Source organism: Microcaecilia unicolor, chromosome 12 (genome assembly GCF_901765095.1).
Source record: "Microcaecilia unicolor chromosome 12, aMicUni1.1, whole genome shotgun sequence".
Lineage (NCBI taxonomy): Eukaryota > Metazoa > Chordata > Amphibia > Gymnophiona > Siphonopidae > Microcaecilia > Microcaecilia unicolor.
Window position 1 is genome coordinate 50774057 of NC_044042.1, and position 12282 is coordinate 50786338.

Sequence of the window (12282 nt, forward strand, 5' to 3'; positions counted from 1 at the left end):
TCCCCTGCTGCTTGTGCTTTGGGGCATCCTAATGCGACTTCCATCTTTCAAGCTATCTGTCCTGTTGCAGGCTGCCTTCCTTCTGTTCAGCCCTTCTCCTCTTCCTCTTCCTTCATCTCCACTGAGGTTTGTTTTTAGTCCTTTGTTCAAAGCTCTTATGGTAAACAGTGGCCAATAACTTGGTTTTTGTGGGTGGGTGAGGGGGGAGAGACGGGAAGTGTGAGTTCAAAACATCCTGATAGGGTTTCAGGCATGCAGAGATTATTTATAAGGTAGGTCTACAGAGTTTCATTACATAGTTCCTGTTTTTATCAGAGCAGAGATGGTCATGATTAGCTGATTGTAAGGCCAAGGAGTGATTTAAGGTTCACACAAATGATTTGGTGCATTAAGGAAATTGTGTGTGTTAGTAAGGACCTCCATAGACGGATGCTTACTAGATCTATAAATACAAGTGGGGGAAGCCAGAGGAGGCAGGACAGCAACAAAGGGACCACAGAGCTTATGTAAACGGGCAGACAGATACTTTAAATGTATCATTTTAAAGTTTCATTGATGCTGTTTTTATACTAAAGTTTAATTTATGATCATATTTATATTGTAAGGATTTCATTGACTTTGTAAAATTATATTTGTTGTTTATTTGTATGCCCCTTTGTGTTGAATCCTTAGTTCACTCTTTTTGATGGATCTAGTTTTTTGTTTTTATGAGGGGTTCCTCTCTCTCTCCTTTGTTGGTTTAGATGCATATTAGACTTGCACACACTTCCCCAAATCTTGAGAATATGAAATTTATCATTTCCCTCCAGGACAAAGGCAGATTGGTAATGATACCTCCCTTACAAGTGCTTCTTTCTGGGACCCGGGCACTGATTCATTTGTACTTTCTGACATACCTTTGGGCATAAATTCAAATTAAGGATCTACAAGCAATAATTCAGAAGAGGCTCCCAAGTGAAAAGTCCACTTCAGAAGATTAGGGAGAAGCTACAAGTAGGCCCCCCTTCTTCCTTGATCTTCCCTTTATTACAGGGTCTGCTTGGACAGAATTGATGACCCTGCCAGGGAAGTAAGCTAGAGGGTAAACTTCATAAATCCTGTGTCTATCATGATTTCCATGCTTGTTGGTTTTTAATTTGTATAACAGCAGAGTCTCTAACCAATGGCAAAGCTGAGCTAACAACGCTTGCTGACATCATAGTGCCCTGCTATCTTAAGCACAGGAAGTGTGAGAGAGTGAAAGGGTGCTGGGTGACACGTGCACTCATTCCATTCAAACCTATTAAGATTTGTGTATTAGGGTGCAATTTTGGAGTCTAGCCAAGATCTATGTATAGGGTGTGAGTCATGAGCTGAGGATGATCCCTGAGCATTTTAACCGAGCTTGAGATTCTGTGCAATATGGTGGAAGGGAGTTAATACCCTGCCACCCAAACCCACTGGGGACATAATATAATGTAATGACCACTGCAAAAGCAGAAGAATGAAATGCCCTGCTAAAATATCTGAATAGGAGTGCCTGAAGGATTATTTTGTCTTTTCCTGATCTCTGTCCTGTCCCTTTTCCTGCCTTTCTTATCCTCTTCTTGTGTGTTCATTCCACCTTCTCTCATATCACACATTCTTTCTTCAGATGGAGAAGCAGTCTCTGGCAGGAGCACTTGATTTAGAGAAGTGGTACCAGGACATTTTGGCTGGCTACGAGTCTGCTTCCTTTTCCTCTCCTCAGTCATCTCCTCCTCCTCTGCCTGCTAAAGCTCACCCCTCTCGAAAGCCACAGCAGGTAAAACCTGTCCCTCTTCCCTACCACTCAGGCTCAGACACTATCCCTCGCCTTCCATCATTTTTATTACTTCTTAGAGTAAGCAGTACTGGGGACAATGTCTGTACAGTTACCCTGGAAGGATCTGGGGGTGTGGGGTACAGGCTGTCCCAGGGGAGGAAGAACTTGGGGTTTCAGACTGTCCTAGATGTAAGTTTCAGCTCAGCATTTCCTTCCTGTGCTTCTTGGCTGGATGTGTAAACAGATAAACTCCTGTACGTAATATCTTCTGCTGGAGATCATGTATGGTTTTTAATTAAAGAGAATTTAGTGGGCAATTTTTATTCACCTACCTAGGCTCAGTGGTCCTCAGATACTTTTGTATTCATGTGCCTGGTGGTTGATTTTCAAAGAGAAATATCTGGGTAGTTTTCTCTTTGAAAATTAGCTACTAGGTATAAGTGTAAATTCATGCTATTTGTTGTTTCTAGCAGGGTCAGGTGCATGGTGGAAAATATGTGCATATTCTTCCCCAACCCCCTCATGGAACACATTTCTGCTTCGTGGGTAAATACAGTCAGCCAGTTTCACTATTTACTTGCTTAGTGGGGGCCAATTTCCAGCTTTGTGGATCTAGCTGCCCCCAGCTAGATCCAAGTAGATTCCATTGACTTTCATGGAGTTGCTTCAGTTCCCTGTAGTGAATCTCTTGTACTTAGTATAGTTTCCTTTCTGCTGAATATATCCAAAGTATCTGCCCAGATTCCTAACAAAGGCCAGTAGTGGTCCTTAATACATAAAGACTATGACATACTGGGCCTGTGTTTAAATGCATGACCTTGCTTACTGATAATAGGATAATGTGAGGCCGTGTCCATCAACTCCTGGCAGAACCTGCTGAACGCATCTTTATCTCTTCTCTGTGTCCTCCCGTTAGGTGCTATGGGATTTTTAGGCAATGAATTGAGATATGGAAAGTCATTCTCCATAATTAATGTCTAGTGGTGTCTTCGGTCAGCCCATAGAACATTCCAGTGATGTAAACACAAGCTGCTTAAAAGTATTTTCTATTTTCTTTGTATCTAGAGTGGCACATTCTAGAATTCGGGAAACTGAAGCTTTCTGTGGTATGATAAGTGTTAGAAGGAGGAAGGAGAAAAAAAATATCCATATGCTCTTTTTTTTTTTTTAAACCATAAACAAGTAGTACCAATCTGTGTGATGCAAAGAGGGGCAGTACTACAGATCTCTTTCACTTGCGACAGGTGTATCGCTCCAAAGTGGATAGTGGTGGAGGGGGCACACTGCCCCGGATGAGGAGCACATCTTCTGCTCCTCCCCCGCTCTCTGTAGCCACCCTCAGGCACAGCTCATCCCCAAAGGTACAGGCTGTAGAATTTGTGTTGGGGGAGGGGGGGCTTGTTGAGCTGATTCTAGGAGGGATGATTCTGAAGGTTCTCCTTAGCACCATGCGTTCCTGCTTTGTTCATTGAAAAGCCCGCAACAAGATGTTCCTAGTGCTTTATTTATTTAATTTAATTTAAAAGCTTTTTTTCCACCTGATCCATAGTTCTCTGCGGATTACATGATTACATACATAATATCAAAACAAACTAGACATTACCTAATGGCATCACAAAATAACTGCTAAAAACGAAGTCCCCAGATGTTTGAGAACACATCCATTTGATTTTGTGTCTGTCACTTAAGGGTCTTTGCTGTGCTGCCAACTCTGATTTAATTTATTTAAAACCTTCTCCTACACGAGCACGCAGATATGGAATGCTCTACCCACAGACCTGAAATCAATTGTCGAAACAAATAACTTTCGCAAATCTCTGAAGACATACTTCTTCAACAAGACCTACAACGAGAGCCAACAACTTCACTAATTCACTTTCCCAACCCAACCAGTTAGGAAAATCCACTTCTGCTATCAGCCGCCTAATCACTTCCCCTTTCCTCCCTACTTAATCTCTACACACTACTAACTGTATCTGATATTCTGTAATGACAATATCATAACAAAACTATGTAAGCCACATTGAGCCTGCAAATAGGTGGGATAATGTGGGATACAAATGCAATAAATAAATAAATATACTGTTGATCCAAATATATTTTATCTCAAATGTATACAATTAAAACAATACCTTATCCTCAGACTGGGAAAATGTGCACACCAACAGTATTCTCAAAACTAAACCATTCCCCGTTGTCCCCAACATCCCATTATTCTTAAAGGCTAAACGCTACACCCTCTCCTCCCCAATTTGAACAACTTAGTCTTCACTCCTTATTACCTAGATCTCTTTTCCATTACTGAAAGGCTTGTTGAAAGAATCTAGCTTTAAGCCCTTCCAGAACATCTGATTCTTGTTTAAAACTTGCTGGCAACGCACTTCACAGCTTGGAACCTATAATGGAAAGTACCTTGCCTTGTGTTTCTAATAGCTTAACCTTCCACACCAACGGCACCACCTACTAGTTCTTCCCCTCTGTGCACAGCACTCTAGTTGCTTGATATGGGGTGGACTCTGACTTTGTTAAATTTGTGCAAGTACCACTGTGGGGCTTCAGTGTCTTGTCTCTGTTCAGTTCCAGGGTCTCTGATTCATCCTCCATTCTCTATGGGGATTTATGACCTCCTGCTCCACTTACACCCTAGCATAGGCAGTCCAGTCCAAGTCACAGGGTTTTAATGAGTTACTGAGTTTCGATGAGTCTCAGCTCTTAACCTTCCTCTTCTTGGCTTCTTCCCAGAGCCCTTTGCTCCCACAGAATGGCACAAGTAGTTTGCCACGGAACTTGGCTGCCACCTTACAGGATATTGAGGTGAAACGCCAGCTGGTGTTGCAACAGAAAGGTAAGTAACATGAAGTGTTCTGCAGTCTGTAAACAGTGAGATCTCATTCTGGCAGTTCCTTGGATGTTTTCCTTATTCCTTTTATCATCCCTTCTCCGATGGGTAATTTCAGGTCCCTTCACTGGTTGAGGGCTGAAAGGGAAGCTAATATCAAACACTAGTCAGTCAGCAGAGGTCGACCCACCTCAACACATTTCTACAGTGTGAGGGTCTTTACATTGGAGAAATCCTATTCATGGGAACTGGGCCTCTTGAACGCAGGAGGTGAGGGCTGTTCTCTTGCATGTGAGAAGTATTTGACCAGCTGTAAGGAAGATCCTCTCTCCATTAGTTCTGCTCTTTCATTTCTTGAAGTCCTTAGTTTTCTCAGGGCCCCTTTTACAAAGTGGCAGTAAGCCCAATGCGGGCTTACCGTTTGCTAAAAAGGAAGTACCATCGGGCAGAACCGTCATATCCGGTGCTACAAAAAATATTTATTTTTGTAGTGCCGGTGTGTACTTGGTGGTAATCGGGCAGTGCCACGTGCTGCCCAGCTACTGCCGGGTTAGCACGAGAGCCCTTACCACCACTTCAATGGATGACGGTAAGGGCTCTCGCACGGCCATTTCCTGAAAATAAGAAAGACCTACCTTTTACCCGCTGCGGTAAAAGGGGCCTGTGCACGTGTCAAAAACACCCGCTGAAGCCAGCACAGGCCCTCTTTTTCCGCAGCTTGGTAAAAGGGGCCCTGTGTAAATATTTTGTCTCCTCTGTTTTGTTTTCTTTTTCTGCATTGTTTTTTTTTTTTGTTTCCTCTCATCTCACTTCTTATTTTGGCCTCCGTCTCATCCCTTTGGGTGTCATCCCCTCCCTCCTGATTTTCCCTCCCTTCTCCTTGCTTTTTTGGTCTTTCTCCTATCCTTGGTGCTTCCTCTTTGTTTTGTAGATGATCAGATCTTTGCCGAGCCTTTGCTGCAAGGTGAGGTAACAAAGAAGGTTTAAGTGCTGATCACTGGAGCTCTGACAAAGAATCTGTGATCTGAAAATGGCAGCATGGTTTTATGCCTGCATTTTGCCTCTCTGGTGTTGACAGTTGTATTGCCACTTCCAGTATTGTCTGTGCTGCTACATTTGCCCTATAACACTCGAACATCTTAGTTCTATCTGATTTTTTTTTCTCTGACCCTTCACCACTCCTTCCTTTATGTCTTCTCTCTCTCTGCCTATTGGGTTGGGTGGCATGGACAGTAACATAGTAACATAGTAGATGACGGCAGAAAAAGACCTGCATGGTCCATCCAGTCTGCCCAAGACAAACTCATATGTGTATACCTTACCTTGAATTTGTACCTGTCCTTTTCAGGGCACAGACCGTATAAGTCTGCCAGCAGTATTTCCCGCCTCCCAACCACCAGTCCCGCCTCCCATCACAGGCTCTGGTACAGACCGTATAAGTCTGCCCTCCCCTATCCTAGCCTCCCAACCACCAACCCCTCTTCCCCCCACCTGCTCCGCCACCCAATTTCAGCTAAGCTTCTGAGGATCCATTTCTTATGCACAGGATTCCAGTATGTATGTATGTTCTCAGGACTCTTGATTTTGGATGGGGGTGGCATGGACAGTATGTATGCTCTCAGGACTCTTGATTTTGGATGGTATGAAACGTGTATGTTGGTGCCCTCAGCTTGGGTGAAATGGATTTGTATGTGCTCCCTTGGCATACTCATTAGCTGCATGGACTACGTATTCTCAAGGCACTCTTGGCACTTGTGCATGGATTTGTGTGCGCTCCCTTGGTTTGCTTGGTCCAGATTGAGTGCAGTGGTCCTAAGTTTGACTCCTTTTTTTCATCATGTTCATTATTTTTTTCCCTGGATTCCTCTGCAGGACAACAGGTGATTGAGGAACAGAGGCGACGGTTAGCAGAGCTAAAGCAAAAAGCAGCTGTGGAGGCGCAGTCTCAGTGGGAGGCACTGCATGGACTGCCCCCACATCACAGCCCCATGTATTCCGTCCCTCCATTCATGCACCGTTCTATTCTTCACCATCAACAGCAAGACCACGGAGAGGAGCCAGACCATGCATATGATACTCTCAGCCTAGAGAGCTCTGACAGCCTTGAAACAAGTGTGTCCACAGGAAACAACTCAGCCTGCTCCCCAGATAATATGTCCAGGTAATATCCTCCTCCCAATGTATCAGGTTATATTTGCAATGTTTTCTCTTCTTACACCCACATAGATGTATATTTTTGGGTGTAGATATACACAATTTGCTTATTCCTTGAAACCCCAGAGGATTCCTGTTACCATTCTTGAGATGTACTGTAGTCTGTAGGAGGTACAACCTCAGGCTCCTGAGCGCTGTTGTGTTGAGTGTTCAGGGGATAGCTCAGTAGCCTGGGAGAATAGAAGAGCAGTTCTTCTGCAGAGGATCATGGGAGATTTCAGTTTCAGCATCTTGTTTTTATTACAGCTGAAATGAAGCTTTGTCTCAAGTCACAGATGTCACGAACTCTGGAGAATTGAACAATAAACTTTTATATAAGTGTGGCCACAAGGGCAGGGTGGAGGATAAGAAACAAGCTAGGACAGACAAAGGGCTCACTCCTCCAGCCACTGGCAAGCCTGGCCCATCGGACCCATAATTCATAGCCAGAGTAAAACCAGCAGTTTTAACCTATGTGCAACTTCTCCAAGACAGATCTGCTCTTTCTTCTTGAGCCAGGAATTCCAGCAAGTTTAAACTCTCTCCTATATTTAAAGTTTTATGAAGGTTATTCAAAGAATTCATCAGGAATGTGGGACAGAGAGAGAGAGAGGAAACAGTGGGAGGAAAGAAGAGCTAGAATACAGACTGGAGAACAGAGAAGAGTCCAAACATTAGGGAAATTGTTACTGAAAGTTCTACAATATCAAGTGCCACAAAGGGAGTGGTAGGTACGGGATGAGGGGAGAAGCAGGCGTCACTTAGTTTTTGGTCTGTCACCTTTATCCAGTTCTGGAGGCTGTCCCTCTGGAAGGCCATAAATAGATTGGAGACAGTTCCAAAGCTATGCAGGGTCAACTGCAAAAGCTGCAAGATGAAACTTGAGAATTTGAATGTATACCCTAAAGAACAGTGTTCCCCAAGACCAGTCCTGGCGTATCCCTTATAAGTACATAAGTAGTGCCATACTGGGAAAGACCAAAGGTCCATCTAGCCCAGCATCCTGTCACCGACAGTGGCCAATCCAGGTCAAGGGCACCTGGCACGCTCCCCAAACGTAAAAACATTCCAGACAAGTTATACCTAAAAATGCGGAATTTTTCCAAGTCCATTTAATAGCGGTCTATGGACTTGTCCTTTAGGAATCTATCTAACCCCTTTTTAAACTCCGTCAAGCTAACCGCCCGTACCACGTTCTCCGGCAACGAATTCCAGAGTACTTGATTTCCTAGTTTCACTTCCTTCAATGCCAATATCAAAACCGATCATATTATGATCACTGTTATCAAGCGGCCCTCGTATCGTTACCCCCTGCACTAGATCATGAGCACCACTAAGGACTAAGTCTAGTATTTTTCCTTCTCTTGTCGGCTCCTGAACTAGCTGTTTCATGAAGCTGTCCTTGATTTCATCAAGAAATCTTATGTCCCTTGCGTGTACAGATGTTACATTAACCCAGTCTATATGCGGGTAATTGAAATCCCCCATTATTATTGTGTTGCCCAGTTTGTTTGCGTCCCTGATTTCCTTTAACATTTCCGCATCCGTCTGTTCGTCCTGGCCAGGCGGACGGTAGTACACTCCTATCACTATCCTTTTCCCCTTTGCACATGGAATTTCAATCCACAGTGATTCCAAGGAGTGTTTTGTTTCCTGCAGAATTTTCAATCTATTGCCAGTCAGGTTTCCAGGATATCCACAATAAATATGCATGAACTTGATTTCATGCATATTTATTTCATGCGCATGCTTCCATTATATGCAAATCTCTTTCATGCATATTCATTATGAATATCCTGAAAACCTGACTGGAAAGAGGTACTCCAGGACCAGTCTTGGAAAACTGCTAAAAAAGATCCTAAAAAACAGACTGGCAAGAGGTCTGCAAGTTCCAAAAGGAATGAAGACATAGGGGCAGACACGATGGTTAAAAACAGGAGACTTTATCAACAAATAAATTGCTTAAAAGAAATGCCCGACCCAGCTGTGTTTCGACCGCTAAGCGCTGCTTCAGAGGCTAAAATGTACCTTATGGTGTAAGCAATTTAGATCACCACAGGCAATGCAGGACCTCCAACCCGGGGAGGGGGGGGGGGGGGTGAGGAGTGTCACTGTATGGACAGCGAAACATGGCCATGTCAAGCATTTCTTTTAACCAATTTATTTGTTAATAAAGTCTCCTGTTTTTTTTTAACCATTGTGTCTGCCCCTACGTCTTCATACCCTAAGGAAGAGGAGGAGAAACAAAGAAGCTATGAAATAAACATTCAGCTACTCCAAAGGCACAGTAAATAAACCTTTTTCAGTGGAAGGGAGTTCTAGAATAAGGTGCCATGATATATAGTTGCAATGGCATGGATTTAGGAAGAATTCCTGGAAATATTTTTCACAGAAAATGTGGTAAATGAGTGGCGTGATCTCCCACAGTGGATGGTGGGTGGAGGATAAATAGTAGCAGACTTTAAGGGGGGTAATTTTAGAAAGCCGAAACAGGGATTTCTGGATGCCTGTTTTTATAAGGAAACCTAAGCACTTATATTGAGTTAGTTGAATGTAGTCGTAGAGAGAGGGCAGAAGTGTGACCTGGTGGCAAATGTTCAAAGTGCCATTCTCAAACAATTTAATGATTGAGTGTTGGAGCTTCCTGTCTTGAAAGGAAGACATAATAACACAAGAATTGCTACACTGTGTCATACCGGAGGTCCATCTAGCCCAGTATCCTGCTTCCAAGAGTGGGCTATGCTAGGTACAGCAGAATCCCAAAAAGTACAGTTCCCATGCTCCCAACCCCATGGATAAGCAGTGAATTTCCACAGATCTACCTTAATAACAGTTTATGGACTTTACCTCCAGGAACTTATCCAAACTTTTTTTTAAATCCAGGTAAGCTAACTGCTTTTACCATATTCTCTGGCAATGAGTTCCAGAGCCGGATAGTGAATTGAATGGGAAAATATTTTAGAACATACGTGTTGCCAAACTGGGACAGACCAAAAGTCCATCAAATCCAGTATCCTGTTTTCAACAGTGGCCAGGCCAGATCCCAGAATAGTAAAACAGATTTTATGCTGCTTATCCTAGAAATAAGCAGTGGATTTTCCCAAGTCCATCTTAATAATGGCTTATGGACTTTTCTTTTAGGAAATAATCTAAACTTTTTTTAAAACCCTGCTAAGCTAACTGCTTTTACCACATCCTCTGGCAACAAATTCCAGAGTTTAATTACATGTTGAGTGAAGAAATGTGTTGTTCAGTCTGTTTTAAATTTACTCAGTACCTTCATTGCGTGCCCCCCTAGTCTTAGTATATTTGGAAAGAATGAACAAATGATTCATGTCTACCTGTTCCACTCCACTCAGTATTTTATAGACCTCTATCATATCTCCCCTCAGTTGTCTCTTCTCCTAGTAAATGCTAGAAGTCCTAGGGGAAATACAGTCAGGTATGTCTGCTAGGCTGCAATAGCAGCTGGTTCAGTCTGGTAGCCTGAGGGTACAGTAATAACTAGAAGACCTGATGGAAATGCAAGTAATTCACATAGCCAGATCTGTCTGGCAGATTTGTAGGGCTAATAAGGTGATTAGCTAATAATTACTCTGATTAGTTTATGGCTTGTCTCGTCTATTTAAAGTATGATTTTGCCCTAAAGTGGTCCCAAAACAAAGAAAAGAGTTCTTACAAAGGTTTTGCTAGCAATATGAGAGAATGTCACACTACAATTTATTGGTAGTAAGGTAACAATGTCAGTGCAACTAATAATTATTCCTGAGATATAACTACCAGTGCTAACCTAAGACCACATGCCAAAAGTTTCTGACTCACTTAGAAAGCATCGCCAAGTTCCATCTCGCCTCAACTATAGGAAGGATATCTGACCTCACCCTGTAGACTGCCTGGAAAAGTCCTTTGGCTCCCTCTGCTTGGCAAGTCTCTCCTTTCCCTCTCGGACTCCAAACTGAAGTTTCCCAGCTGGCTGTTGAATAAGGCAAAAGTCTGCCTGCTCTACAGAGTCTGTATTCATTTTGGAAGGCTATCAGCAATGAAGTTGAAATGCACACAGCTCTTCTCTGGAACTATCTTAGTTGAAGCTAAGATGCTACCCAGTACTGGTTCTTATTCAGTACAGTAGATATTTGTAGTTCAGTTCCTTTATGAGCACTCAGGGCTTTAGCCCTTCAGTAATACTAAACTATATGTTGGTTAGTGAAATAACACCCATCAGAGAAAGCTGTCTGTCTCCCGGTCTAACAGGCTAACTGCCTGTGTAGCTCTTGCATCTTACTCCATGAGTCAGACTCCCTCTACTACTACTACTTATCATTTCTAAAGTGCTACTGGATGTAAGCAGCGCTGTATACTTGAACATGAAGAGACAGTCCCTGCTCCACAGAGCTTACAATCTAATTAGGACAGACAAACAGGACAAACAAGAGATAAGGGAATATTTAAGTAAGGATGATAAAATAAGGGTTCTGAACAAGTGAACAAGGGTTAGGAGTTAAAAGCAGCATCAAAAAGGTGGGCTTTTAGCAGGGCCGTGCTAACACGGTAAGCGAGGTAAGCATGGCAGGGGGGCACTTCCCTCTGGGGGGCGCCGCCGCACCATGCTCACCTCGCTCGCCCTCCTGCAACATCCCTTTTTTTTTTTCTTTTGAAATTTACCTCCGTGGTGGCGGTTCCGGCAGCGCAGCGTCAGGGAAGGAGGCGGCGCTCCTGACGTCTCTAGCCTTCCCTTCGCTGTGTTCCGCCTTCTTCTGACGTCAAGGATGATGTCAGAAGAAGGCGGAACACAACGAAGGGAAGGCTAGATGTCGGGAGCGCCGCCTCCTTCCCTGACGCTGCGCTGCCGGAACCGCCACGGAGGTAAATTTAAAAAGAAAAAAAAAGAAAAGGGATGTTGGGGGGAGAGAAGAGGGTGGGCAGTTGAACAATGGGAGCGGGAGGGCAGGGGAGAAACGAGAGCATGGATGCAAAGGGGGGGCATGGAAGGGAGAGAGGGGAATTGCTGGATAGGGATTAATGGAGGGGGCAGGGGACAGAGGAGCATGGATGGGCATGGATTGGAAGGGCAGGGCTCAGGGAGAGAGGGGAATTGCTGGATAGGGATGAATGGAGGGGACAGATGGGCATGGATGGATATGGATTGCAGGGTAGGGCTCAGGGAGAGAGGGGAATTGCTGGATAGGGATAAATGGAGGGGGCAGGTGACAGAGGAGCATGGATTGGGAGGGCAGGGCTCAGGGAGAGAGGGGAATTGCTGGAAAGGGATGAATGGAGGGGGCAGGGGACAGAGGAGCATGGATGGGCATGGATTGGGAGGGCAGGGCTCAGGGAGAGAGGAGAAATTGCTGGACATAGAGGGGAGGTAAGAGAGATGAAAGAGATGAAATGAGGGAAAAGGAAGAGAGGAGAAAAACTGCACATGGATGAAGAAAATAGGCAGAAGCTGAGGACCTGAAATGAAGAA

At 44.0% G+C, this 12282-nt stretch overlaps 1 protein-coding gene across 7 annotated transcripts in view; it reads left to right on the forward strand.

Annotated features, from left to right (window-relative positions):
• Nucleotides 1-12282, forward strand: part of PHLDB1 (pleckstrin homology like domain family B member 1) — a 142835-nt gene that overhangs the window by 103290 nt on the left and 27263 nt on the right. For 4 of the 7 annotated variants that reach the window (XM_030222013.1, XM_030222014.1, XM_030222015.1 and 1 more), the window contains 4 exons: nt 1634-1783; nt 3028-3144; nt 4526-4628; nt 6495-6783. In XM_030222013.1, the coding sequence (XP_030077873.1) occupies nt 1634-1783; nt 3028-3144; nt 4526-4628; nt 6495-6783 (659 nt within the window). Of the gene's footprint in view, nt 1-1633; nt 1784-3027; nt 3145-4525; nt 4629-5553; nt 5587-6494; nt 6784-12282 lie in introns of all 7 variants that reach the window. The other 3 variants (XM_030222016.1, XM_030222018.1, XM_030222012.1) reach the window with 2 other exon arrangements.